This window comes from Stegodyphus dumicola, chromosome 5 (assembly GCF_044657685.1).
Source record: "Stegodyphus dumicola isolate Sdum_Otavi_A_Nest chromosome 5, ASM4465768v1".
In the NCBI taxonomy this organism is placed as follows: domain Eukaryota; kingdom Metazoa; phylum Arthropoda; class Arachnida; order Araneae; family Eresidae; genus Stegodyphus; species Stegodyphus dumicola.
The window spans coordinates 195,108,152-195,122,525 of NC_140772.1; the positions used below are offsets into that span (position 1 = coordinate 195,108,152).

Consider the following 14,374-nt stretch of genomic DNA (forward strand, 5'->3'; position numbering starts at 1 on the left):
GATTAAAATATCAGTTTTTATTTATTTCTAAATAAAAGCATTATTATAGGGTGACTAATACTTTTGGCTGTGTATGTCTACAAATGTATAATTGTCAGCATGTTTACTTTTATTCAATGATTAAAATATCAGTTTTTATTTATTTCTAAATAAAAGCATTATTATAGGGTGACTAATACTTTTGGCTGTGTATGTCTACAAATGTATAATTGTCAGCATGTTTACTTTTATTCAATGATTAAAATATCAGTTTTTATTTATTTCTAAATAAAAGCATTATTATAGGGTGACTAATACTTTTGGCTGTGTATGTCTACAAATGTATAATTGTCAGCATGTTTACTTTTATTCAATGATTAAAATATCAGTTTTTATTTATTTCTAAATAAAAGCATTATTATAGGGTGACTAATACTTTTGGCTGTGTATGTCTACAAATGTATAATTGTCAGCATGTTTACTTTTATTCAATGATTAAAATATCAGTTTTTATTTATTTCTAAATAAAAGCATTATTATAGGGTGACTAATACTTTTGGCTGTGTATGTCTACAAATGTATAATTGTCAGCATGTTTACTTTTATTCAATGATTAAAATATCAGTTTTTATTTATTTCTAAATAAAAGCATTATTATAGGGTGACTAATACTTTTGGCTGTGTATGTCTACAAATGTATAATTGTCAGCATGTTTACTTTTATTCAATGATTAAAATATCAGTTTTTATTTATTTCTAAATAAAAGCATTATTATAGGGTGACTAATACTTTTGGCTGTGTATGTCTACAAATGTATAATTGTCAGCATGTTTACTTTTATTCAATGATTAAAATATCAGTTTTTATTTATTTCTAAATAAAAGCATTATTATAGGGTGACTAATACTTTTGGCTGTGTATGTCTACAAATGTATAATTGTCAGCATGTTTACTTTTATTCAATGATTAAAATATCAGTTTTTATTTATTTCTAAATAAAAGCATTATTATAGGGTGACTAATACTTTTGGCTGTGTATGTCTACAAATGTATAATTGTCAGCATGTTTACTTTAATGAAACGAATATGACACTGGTGATATTAATATTTACACTATACAGACATGCACGAAAAATGAAAGCATTTAGCTTGTTTCCTCAATGTGGTAATTGCAAGAAGCATACATATCAATATTTTTTATTACAACATATAGAGAATAATTCAATATGTACTTGTTCTTCAATACTACTTCAATTTGTTTCGTTTGGTTTAGTTAATTATAACAAAGGAAGCTACGGCTATCTGCCTAAGGGAAGGGATGCCTTTGTGGTGAATTTTCTAAGGGAAACTGGCTCGTATACACGTTACGCATGGGGAAAGCCACGAAAACGCCCGTGCAGCCAGCTCGTTCGCCTGGATTCGAAGCCAGGTCGGAACTACTAGTGTTGTTTGGAGACATGTTGAGATTTATACGAACCTACATTTTGATTTGAAAACAAAATTCAAGCAGATATGAGTTTTTTATACTTTTTTCTTTTCAGGACAAATCTAAAGATGACAAATATCTGAAAATGCGAAACTGCAATTATCTAGGCTTCAGAAATTTGAAACAATTATTCGGATACTTTGCCCATTTTTTTTGCAGGCCTAGTAAAGTAAGATTGTTGCTTATTTATCTATTCGCTTTTAATTTTAGATTAACAGTAATGGTTTGTTTGTTATCATGTTTATAAAATTATTTAAATTTTACAGAGTAAAAGTAGCAGAAACAAAATAAAGTATGCAATTTTAGAGCTAATTTCATTGTCTATTTTAATTCAAACAGAAATAAGTTGTGTGCTCAAGAATATGGAATAATTTCATGAGTTTTTTAAGTGGGACTTTTTTTTTGTTAGACTTTTCAAGTGCACTTTTTACTTACATAATCTTTAGTGAAATAAAACAAAGAAACGAAATAAAATGTCCTTTACTTCAATGCGGATATTTGAAATGCTGCACTACTTCAGTAGCAAAAGAAACGCATGATGATGTCTTCCTTACAAGACTATACACCTTCTAAAAACATGTAGTCGTCGAGTGTTTTAACTTATCTAATTTAATTTACACTATACATTTAGTTGCGATTAAAGCTGAGATGCATCTAAGATATACATCTAAACTACTGAGTATCGACGATTTAGCTTAGCCTAATACAAAACCTATACAAATGTGTTCAGAAAATTTGCATCAGCCTATAGCCAACAGTATCTCATGTAATTTACTGAATATTCCAATGAAAAATGAAAGTGGTATGTTTGTTCGGGTGCTTACCATCTATAAGTTGACTTAAAGAATTTTGTACGCATTAAAATTAAACTAATTTTTGGATTGCGAAGTTGCTACAAGATCACGAATTGATACGTCTTTAAAAGCTGTTTACAGAAACTTCTTAATGATACATAACTGTCATCCTGCTCTCTATTAAGACATCAAATTTTCAGTTACTTTCAGCTAAATTTATTTCTTCTTTTCGTCATGTAGTTTTCTAAAACAACTCCCTAAGCATTCTAAAGCAACTTATATTTACTTGCTTGTGTTATCTCCTTTACACTAGTAAATGCTGCACAAGTCATATCAGTTCTGTTCGTTTGCCAAGACAAAAAATATCAAAATTTAAAGTAGTAAATGAAATTTAATTTTTTAACACAGTCGCTTTATATCACGATATGAAATTATTGTTCTCAAAGACGATGGCATAAGGACTCTATGCTGCACTGCCTAAGAATTTCTTCTTACCTTGCAAACCTCCTAAAAAGAGAGTGACCATATAGATATCTGAAGCGAACCAGCAACACATGTTTGTCAGAGTGACTAGCAAAACTCCCATCATGGTGATCGTACGAATACTCCATCTGTAGCTAAGAGCACCAGCAATGGGACCTGAAAGAAAACCATCTCAGTTAGCACTTTTCATATATCAGGATCTGGATATACTGGGTAAACCTTAAATGTTGCGACAAACTTTTGGCGGCGGTAGGGCACATCATAAGGATTAATAATTGCATTGGAACCCCTGTCCAGAAACGTCACTGTTCGCCGCCAGAGGGTGTTGTACAGGAGAGTGCTATTGGAAAATGAGAATTGCCTCGTTCGACCGGTAGGCACCATACGAAAAGCATGGAACGCTATACCAACGGAGAGCTTGTGAACATGTGGTTCCAATATGATGGGGCTACTGCTCATTTTGGACTCGATGTTCGTAGCCATTTGAGTAGATCATTCCCGCATCGATGGAATGGGCGTGATGGGACCAGTTCCCTGGCCTCCATGCTCACCGGATTTAGCGAGCCTTGATTTTTTTTTTTTTTTTTTTTTTTTTTTTTTTTTGTGGGGAGGCATCAAAAGTGTCTTGCATCAAGATCCTGTTGTGTCTGAAATGGATCTCGTGGCAAGACTCGCCTGCGCAGCTGCTACAATCAAGAAACTCCCGGTGTGTTTGAACATGTCCGGCAATCAATGATCGGTCGGTGTCAGGCATGTTCGGCATCTGATGGTGCTAACTTCGAGCATCTGTTGTACCCGTCAAGCTGTAGTACACTATTTGTATTACTGCCCAATACATGTTTCAAATTAATCACTCTCTTGTTTCCTTTCCCATCTTCCACCTCTCTTCCACTTGCCCTGATATTTTCGGGCATGGGTTTCTACGCAATTCTTAATCCATATGATGCGCCCTACCTCCCCCAGAAACTGTCCGAACATTTACGGGACATCCTGTATATATGTATATATACAGAATGTATGAATACATATATATAGTATAATATATATATACATGTTATATCACAGGTCATTACATAGCTTCTTTACATGTATTAACATAACATAAGCTAGCATTAGAATAGAATCTGTTATGACGCCAAATTTCAATTTGTAATTCAATAAACATAACAATAACACACAGAATATTATTTATTGTTTTACAGCTCCTATAAATCATAACCAAATACATAACACAGTTTTTAATTCAAAAAGGAAATATCATATAACATTCCCAATATATAAATATGCCTTTAACAGAAACAGTTCTGTAAAGAGAACTGTTTTGCTATGCTATGACTCATTCATCAGAATGTAAAGACATTACTTAAAAATCTTGCCTACAGATATACAAAAAATATATTTAGAATTTAATTATAAACTCTGTGATTTGTTCCCAATCCCATCAAGCTAATCCGAAGTTAAAAAAAGTTACTGCAGTTTGAACATTTTACATCAAAAATTGCTTAAAATACTTTATATGTGAACCACTTCATATATAATTTTTGTTACCTGCTTGAGTATTCGTTATTTGCATTTAACATCTGTCTTGAAGAAATGAGAGAGTGATATCATCAAATAGATTAAAATTAACACAATGAAATTTGCTGGCCACATCTGGCAAATAAAGTTTTCTTCTTAAATATTTAAAATTTTGAAGTATACACCAACGGGAAAATTACTCTAGAGAGAAGTCCAGGTTTCGATATCTGGACTACATTCCATAAAGACTTTAACATTATTAAACATTATAATATTATTAAAATTGCCAATAGAGAAATTCTAGCTAATAGCAAAGTGGAGTGAAAGAGAGTTCTACGACAGGCCATGGCCCACCTAAGCTGTAGTGGCAATAAAAGAAGCAGCAAACATCTAAAGCCAAATAAAATATATAGCCATAACTCTTGAGAAGGGAGATCTTTTAACTTGAATTTCAGTTACTAGTGTATCCATATTCTGGTCTTTCCAATTATTATTTTCCTAAACGTCGTTTTGATCAGCTGTTCGTCAAACGAATCAATGTCAGTAATTATTTTTGCTGAAGCTTATATAGCGAGTTGTTAGTTTTTAAAGCTCCATACAATTCGCATCCAATACCAGTTTAACATTTATAATAAAAAATCCGAGCTTATACCCTGGGCAAGTGGTCAGCTTGTCGCGGGACCCGCGGTGTTTAGACCCCAAGTGAGCTTGGTACTTATTTTATCGACTTACTTAAGGGATGAAAGGCTGAGTCAACTTGCCCGGAATCGAACCCCAGACCTGTGCTTCAGCAGAGCGACACGCTAGCCACTTTGCCACTGGGCGGTCAAGATAACATTTACAGTTTGAATATTTTCAGTATTTTATTTGCATGATGAAAACTTAAAATTCACTGAAAGCAAATCATATCTATTCAAACAATGCTAAATTAGACGGTATCCGTTTTAGTTTCTTTTATAGTTAGTACTTCTGTTTTAGAAAAATCTAAGATATCATATAGCCTACAAACACTTTTAACTGCTAACTTCATTATTTCTTTCTTTCAAAGGTAATAATTGCTGTGTCCCATATTATCAAATCTTTCCCAAGGCAACCAAAGCAGGAAATTGTAATTTTTTTTTTATTTCTAATATTTTCGCCATAAAGAGATGAAACGGAAAAAAAATAAAAACCACTTAATTTGTTCAAAGGAAAAGAATGCACGTTACACTTCGGAAAGCGGAGCACGTTACCTTCCTAACGTGTGGCTTTCTTGCCCAAGGAACTTCGAACGCAGAATGAACAGGAATAATAAAGAAATTAAAAAATACATGGCACTTTTGTCTGCCATTTAATTCTACACCAACAAGAACTACACAACCAATAATATCTGCTTTCTGACGAATCATATGCAACTGTCATGTAAATCAATGCAAGCAGACTATAATTACGAAACTTTCTTTCCGCGAATAGTAAATAAAATGGTAGTATTAAACACTTTTTTTTTTGGTAATCGTCTGCAGTAGTTGCATTAGTCACGTGATTCAAGAATTAAGTTACTTTTCTGAGAAACTCAGATCATTGAGTAGCCAGTGAAACAGTTATTACAAGGGCGGTTATGACGTAAGAATATTGCGAAACTGCCATAAAAGTTCCTCATTCGTTTTCCACTTTTCGGGGTATCATTTTTACCAAAAGTAACACATTTTAAGCTCTCATCGCTATGTCTGATCATGTCATACAGGTAGAAACATTCATGCTTTATCCAAGGTTCAATCGGAACCCAAAAGAGAATCATTCAGTCTGTACTAACATAATACCATCCTAGAGCAATATTATTAAATGAAACAATAAGTTTTGAATTACGTAAAACGCATTCCCGTGCATATTATACAGTCGATGCTCGTTAAAATGAACGCTCATTTTAGCAAAAGTTCCATGCTAAAAATTCCTAACTGATGAGAGACAGATACTAAATTCACTTCATTATAGCGACCACTCACTTTAAAATTCGTTTTTCTTCCTTGTACGGCATAAAGGAAATAAACTGGGGTAGTGGTTAGCGACGCTGACTGCCGTACCGAAGGGCCCAGGTTCGAATGTGCGGCATGCGGATACTTCTAAATATTCGGCGAGCCGAAAGTCCTCTCGAGAGGCTGAATTGTAGGGCAAGAGGGGTGGGTGACCGAAACGCCGTCGCATGGACCTCCAGACCCTTGGACCCGTCCCCCGGGATGCTCTTCTTCTAAATTGGGGGGTGGAAGTGAGCAAAGTCGCACTGCCACCTATATGGTGGCCAATACTCTAGCCAACGACAGGCGCAAAACTTGTCTCCTTGCCACCGATGAAATTCGTGGGCTTGCTCTGATATCAGAGACCTGATCTGATGTTACTATCGATGAGGTGGAGATAAGCCACAATAAAAACACAACAGTAAAGGAAGTAGTATTTTCACCGCGAAAAATTTCGGGTATTTTATTTCAACGGAAATGTCCATTTTGACTGTTCTCAAATCCATTTGGACGATTTTTTTTTTTTTTTTTTTTTTTTTTTTTACGTACATAAGGACAGAATTAAGGACTCTTCTCCCCAAAAAAAACAAATTGCAAAATGGACTCAAAATGGAATTTTTTCGAGACATCTATATATATGTACCTATGTATAATCTTGCATAAATCACAAACGATATGCCGTAAAGCATTGAAATTTTGTATACGGCTCCGCTATAACATATAGTTGTGCAGCTTCCTTTTTTTTTTTATTGAAATCGGCAACACCACTATATATTTATATACCCAAATTACCCGGCTTAAATGTTTCCTGTAGATATTTCCTATATTCCTTTCTATAGTTTCCTATAGAAACTCTTTCACGAAGGCATTCTTCCTCTTATGAGGATGTAACCGATTATTGTAACCATTATCTAATGAATTCGAATCGCTAATTTAATTTATGATGCCTTTATCAAAACACCATTGCGGCCTAAGAGAAAGGCTGGCTGTACATTACAAATCTGTGTAATAAAATGCGAGATTTAATACATATATATTTCTTTATATTTTGTATCTCTGTTTAATTACCTTATCTCTTCTTAACTGTAATATTTATACCATCTGTACCATCTCTAGATTAACAGTTTGAGTACCGCAGAGTCTGCTAAATATTTATTTTATTCGTTTGCTGTTTTTATTTTTATCCGGCCTTTATTTTCGCAATTGTTCGTCGTAGTCATAAGCTTCCAATCGCAGAAGTGTTTTAAATGACGAAAATGTTCATGTTTTGACAATGTCAAATTTTAAAATATGATTTTCGACAAATAATGAAATCTAATTCTTGAAGTGGTCTCCCGGTTCCTGTACTTATATTTGAGAAAGTTTTACATTCGTTATGAAAAATCCAAAGCAGCTTTTGATGTCATTTTCAACTTCGGTTATTTAAGTGATCGGTTATTTAAGTCAGAAAAATTCGAGGAAGTAAGTTTAAATCAAGTGCAGCAAAAAAAAATGTGTAAAATTTAATAAGTCGTACAAATCATGTGGTGTCCACAGCATATTTGTTTTTCTCCTAAAGATGCGAGGATCCTTCAAAGAAACATCAGCTACGTGATTGATTCGTTTTCCGCACGGCTACCGACGGCTAAGAACATAGCCGTTGTTAAACGTATAACAAATAAAGCCGTGTAGTAAAATGTGTACATAATAACAATAAACACTGGTAATATGATCCGAGGTCAAATCCGGGCAAATAGCCTGGCATCGAGGAAAGTTTCCCCGACTTGTTACATGAATAAGAGCCAGTTTCCTATAGAAAGTCTTTCACGAAGGCATTCTTCCTCTTATGAGGATGTAACCGATTATTGTAACCATTATCTAATGAATTCGAATCGCTAATTTAATTTATGATGCCATTATCAAAACACCATTGCGGCCTAAGAGAAAGGCTGGCTGTACATTACAAATCTGTGTAATAAAATGCGAGATTTAATATATATATATATATATATATTTCTTTATAATTTGTATCTCTGTTTAATTACCTTACCTCTTCTTAACTGTAATATTTATACCATCTGTACCATCTGTAGATTAACAGTTTGAGTACCGCAGAGTCTGCTAAATATTTATTTTATTCGTTTGCTGTTTTTTTAAAACTTGCTTACTGTTTTAGTTTTAGATTTAGTTTTGGTATCTGGCAGCAGAAACGAAGTATCTCAGAAGAGAAGTAAACGAATTCTTTTAGAGGGAAAAGTACAATGGAAACGTTTCAATTTTATGTTATTGTCATGAACTGAGGAAAAAAAAATACTGACAAAAGCTTTGCCGTAAATCGAATGTAATAAAACGTATAATATTTAGTCAACTGTGTCATTTTATGGAAGGAAAAAAATATTTCAACAAAATGTATTATAAAAGGCACCACCCACTTGTATTTGTGAAGCTATAATTTGTCACAGTCTAATGACTGAAAATTTAAAAGTTAGTGTTACTCACACAGCACTGCGCTAGCGACGACAGAGGTACAAGCCCAAGTATAACAATTACAATAATAGCAACAATAATAATTTTACACTTGACATATTTTGAAAAGCCGAAATCAAAAGATGATATAATGTAATGTTTTAAGAAAAATACATATCTTCTGAATACATATTTTTCTTTGAATATTCAATTTCATTTTTTGAGTGCATTCTTTTACATTCTTAGTGCAGAGTTTCTTAAACTGTGGGTCACGACCTTTGGGGTCGCGGTATCTACAGTAGGGGTTACCAAATATTTTAGCAATTTTGATATTTCTTTAACTTATTATACTAATTTTACAAACCAAATATTTTTTCAAAATGTATCTGAAAATAGATAAAGACAATGCAGACAAAGAAAAAGCGAAAACTTTTCTAGTTTTCGCTTAAATTAGAGCTTTCAGAGTTTTTTAATTAATATCTCGGCTGATTAAAGTCGTACGAAGATGGGAACAGTCAAAATGGCTTCCCACGAATTTTGGAATCTGGAATAATGTATTTAATGTTTGAGAAAACTTTTTTTATTTCATTTTAAAACTTAAGAAATTTTTTTTATTAACAAACGCAACGATTTGAGAGCGAGCAGTGGTAATACTTCTCGAAATAAAGCAAATTTTTTATCTCCAGCTTGCGAGACTGTTGCCACCCCCAAAAATGAGAGCGAAAATAAGCGTTTTCAGAGTTTTTAATTAATATCTCTGATTTTACCTCCTTTTTTTTTTTTTTTTTTTTTTTTTTTAATGTGGATGTCAACCTTTTCCAGGACCGAGGAAAAAATTGTAGAAAGTTTGGGAAAGATAGCTATAGTAGTGACTGAGTTAATCACGAACAAGCACACAAGCAGACATTCTTCTTTAGATTATATAGTATTTCCAAATAATCATTGACACTGCCACACTGCCATCTGTGTATTATACTCATAATAGTTAGAACTTTCTTTAGCTTCTTTTGCTTTAAAAATCAAATTGTTATAAATGAGGGAAAAAAGTTTCGAATTTAAACTTCCGGAAATAATATACATACATTTCATTGTTAAAAATTAAATTAATGGACTCAAATACTCGGTGACTACTGAACTAGCATCAAAGGTACTTTCTTCTTCCAATACGTTGTTTCTCCTTTTAGTAAATGAACTCCACCTGGATGCACGTAAGTCACCCCACTCTGCTACCTGTGTATTTGGACTGATATTTAAAAGGTTTTTAACTGATGAGCCCATCTCGTTTTCTTCCTCTGTTCTTTTTTGCGATAGTTGGCACTCTTTCGCAAGCTGTAATTAGTTTTCTCAGCATTGCTTTGCGTTTCTTGCTTAGAGTAAAAGCCTGCCGGCTTATGTAAGTGGCACGATTACTAACGGGGTCATTGAGCGCGAATCTCCTGTTGAGACACAATGAAAGTGAAAGGTAGAGAGTGAAAACGCCCGTAGAATCGTCGGACCAAATCTGTTGGAATTGTCCGAAAAGTAGGTCGGCTTTTCGCTGTCAATTACCTTTGTTTAACAGCCATGCCTCGAAATTTTTACAAAATAGTTGGACTGTTAGTAGCATCACGTGTTTGGTGAATCACCGACAGACAGTGGTCAAATTTTTCAGTTGCGCAGTTGATTCCTCCGTGGGACTGTCATCAAATTAAAAAATTAATTCAGAAAACCAGTTGTATATATTTACATAATTTAAACAAATCAGATAATTTTTAAGAAACAACAAATTCAATATTTTTGACTTGCAACTGTTCTGCCGATATGTATCATGTGTATAGAAAAAAAGTAAGAAATTTAGAACCTAATTCACAAATAAATTCAAAACCAGTAACCCCCCCAAATATCAGATTGTTTTCAAACTAGTGATACTATATATATATATATATATATATTTTATACAGGGTGATTCTAAATTATAAATTAAGAGGGGTGATAGTACTCATCCAGATTAGCAATAATTACCATAGAATATAGGGTCGCATTCCACTCTGAGAGGCAGAAAAGAAGAATATTAGAATACCAATCTGAAATTACAACAGTGTTGGGAGAGCGAAACGACCCCAAATGTTGCACAATCAGTTTAGTGACAAACTCACAGAGAGTGCACAAAACGGTTAAGCCGAAAACGTGGCGTTCAAGTGTTAATTCGAGCTCGGACTCTGATGGCAAACATTCAAATGCACATCTTTGGTTGGCAAGGTCTCAACCTCGCGAACGATTGCAACGGATTAATTATGTAATCAAGGGCTGAATATAATCAACTAACTCCAACGTCCGCTGCATGCCGAGGTTAGCATGAAAAGCTCATGCTGCGTTCTGGGTGTCAGAACTTCGTACCCCATAGAAGGGTGCTTCAAGTAGAATGATCACATCAGAATAAGTCCAGGATGACAGGATAGAAGATGGCTAAGAGAAAAACAACTGCTATCTTGATACTTGATATTAAGGTAGTTTCCCCTTTAATAGATAATTTCCCCCTAATGATTTGGGTTGAGACCTTGCCAACCAAAGATGTGAATTTGAGTGTTAGCCATCAAACTCTCAACTCTAATTAACACTCGAACGCCAAGTTCTCGGTTTTATCCGTTTTGTGCACTCTGTGTGAGTTTGTCACTAAACTGATTGTGCAACATTTGGTTTCGTTCATTCGCTCTCCCAACACTGTTGTAAGTTCAGATTGGAATTCTAATATTCTTCTTTTCTGCCTCTCAGAGTAGAATACGTACTAATTAAGAGGGGAGTACTAACACCCCTCTTAATTTGTAAAAGTAATTTAGAATCACCCTCTATAATAAATGGAATTAAAACTGCCTCGACTACCGAGTTCTTAGGCTTTACGAATTCTACGTTTTAATTTTCAAGTATCTTCGCAATCAGCATTTATACGCATCTACATCTCAGTATTCTTCCATCAGTGCTTCCAAAATTGTGCTAGCATTACATATATATATATATATATGTGTGTGTGTGTGTGTGTGTGTGTGTGTGTGTGTGTGTGTTTGGTTCTGCCGACTGAATTTAAAAAGAAAGAACAACTAGATGTTTGATTCCTGTTCGAGTAAAACTGACCAGGCTATTTAATTTCAAAATTTGAAATTTCTGATATCATTTTCAACTTGTGTTGAGAGATCAGTTTTAACTGAATAAGAATAATTCGAGGAAATAAGTTTGCAAACAATGTGTATTATTTGATATGCTGTGCAATGAAGTCATATGGTGCTCTAAAGTATGGTGCTCTAAAGTTTTAAATTTTTAGATTTGTTTTAAAAAAACTATTAGGAAATTTAAATCGAGTTATCATTAATTCATACATTTCTGCCCTAAAGTGAAATTCGATGGCATCGGTTTTAATAATTTTAAAGTTGACTATTAAACTCTGATAAGCAGTAAATTTCTTTTTTTTTTAATGTTCCCCGTGCCATCCAAATTATCGGCATGAATATGATTAAAATACGTACATATATGTACGTTTATGTGAATTTAATAAACTTACCTTCCTGAGATGGGGTGAGGAAAGAAGCCGTTTCTTAGAACTAATTAAAAATAAATTTAAATGTAACTGTGCATAATATAACAAAAAGTGAAAATGAATAATTTAACAGGTGCTTAGGAAATAGTTAAATTTGTACGTTATATACATCCATACAGACAGGAAACATTTTAAAGTGTTTTTTAGTTAAATTAGTAAAACAGTTTACAGGTCTTCGACTTTGTACTTCAGATATAAACTGCTACAGATTGGTATCTTTTTTCCAGTTACTTGATAAATTATTATTATTAGAATTTGTAGCATTAATTATTATTATTGTTCATCTCTGAATTATAATAATCAATGTATTTGGAGCTTGGTTATAAATACGTTTTATCACTCCAAACGTTTTCTTTGACTATCCATTGCTCATGCTCCTTAGCTCACATGAAGCACTGTTTATGATATCTAAGCATCATATCGGTATACTTAGGTGTCCCTAGAGATAAACTCTAAGAGACACAAAACGCGGCCTACTGTGCACCAAGAAATATGTCGGATACATATACAATTGTTGTCATGCCAAGTGACTTCTATAATTTTAGCAATCCTCTCAGATACTGATCATAACACCCATCTAGGATCAAACATTTACAGCTGACCATATCAAGCTCTCTGCCACGTGGCCGCTAGTAAGTTATTTCAGTCCTGGAAAGCTTTTACTGTAGTGTTAATGAAACAGCCAATAGGTATCAATATTTTTGTAATACTCATACACATACTCCTAATTTCCTGCTATCGATTACGGTTAAGAAGTTTCCTTTTCCTCTTAGTGTACTAGTGTTGCCACTGCAAAGTTAATTGTTAACATATGAATCGGAAAATAGAAAACGTCACTGCATATAACTATACTAACGGTTTTGGTTTTTATTTAACACTTTACTTTACAAATGGTACATTGGGTAAATAATTGTTCAAATAAAATGAAACGCTTTCCATGTCCTTTGAGACATAACAAGTCAGGTATTTCTGCGCTGCAAATTACTGTCAATCTATGATTTACTTAAAAGACATAAAAGCAAATTATAATTTACGCTTATGAAAAATAATGTAAAAGACATGGCAGTTGGGTAAGAATCACTTATGGGAGACAGATAGCCGGCATGCACAATTTATAGTAATTGCACATGCAGTTCATTGATACCTTGCAGAGGCATCAGGATTTTTTGGAAGGAGACTTGAAAATGAGCCCGCCTTGAAAAATGCCTTCGCCAGGAATCGAACCACGGACCCCTCGAATACGCGCCGAGCGTGCAGACCACTACAAGACGAAGGCACGCTAAGAAGGCGGGAGAAATGCCTTATGTACTCCCATTTTTAAAGGGCGAATGGGGATTACAGGACCCAATCGCCAAATCTTGGTGGTGAAGAATTGTTATCCACCACCTTTTTTAGTTCGAGTGCCACTGTAGAGACATTAGTTGAAAAATGAGCAATGCCCTTGCCGAGACTCGAACCACGGACCTCTATAATACGCGTCGAGCATCCTAACCATCACACCACGAAGGCATGCTAAGATGGCGGGAGAAATACCTTATAACCTAACTTAGTATTCCTTTAATTTTTTCGAAAATTAAAAAAAACGCTTGATATAAAACTCATATATTAGTTGATATATATTTGAATATATATAGCTGGATACAAACAATGCATTGCTAACAATCGAATTAAAGTGTAAAATTGAATAAATTTATACATTTGCGTATCAAGTGTTATCAGTTTACAGAAGAATGAATCATTTTAATTTTCAAGATGATTTGCTTTTTCTTTAAATAATTTAAGGGGATTAATTTTAAATTTTATTTTCAACACTTTCACATAAAATTTGTAAAGTTTCCTAATCTTCTTAGCTAACATGAACTGGAATCAAACTTTAGATAGACTGACAGCGAATTATCGAGAAGTCTAAAAGTTTCTGACAGAGTCTTAAGAATTTTTTAAAACAAACATTTTTATTAAATCAGAAACTAAAAATAAAACTACTTCTGCTTGTGGAGATGTAACAGTAACAGAAAAATGTAACAGACAAATGTAAAAGTAAAATGTCTGGTAACAGACAAATGTAAAAGTAAAATTTAAATAAACTACTAGTGAGGGGCTATTACGGAT

General features: G+C 33.7%; 1 protein-coding gene across 1 annotated transcript in view; it reads right to left on the minus strand.

Moving 5' to 3' along the window:
- LOC118197063 (uncharacterized) overlaps positions 1-14,374 on the minus strand; it is a 153,888-nt gene that overhangs the window by 35,428 nt on the left and 104,086 nt on the right. Inside the window, exon 7 of the mRNA XM_085817858.1 lies at positions 2,756-2,899. Coding sequence (XP_085673984.1) covers positions 2,756-2,899 — 144 coding nt within the window. The remainder of the gene's footprint in view (positions 1-2,755; positions 2,900-14,374) is intronic.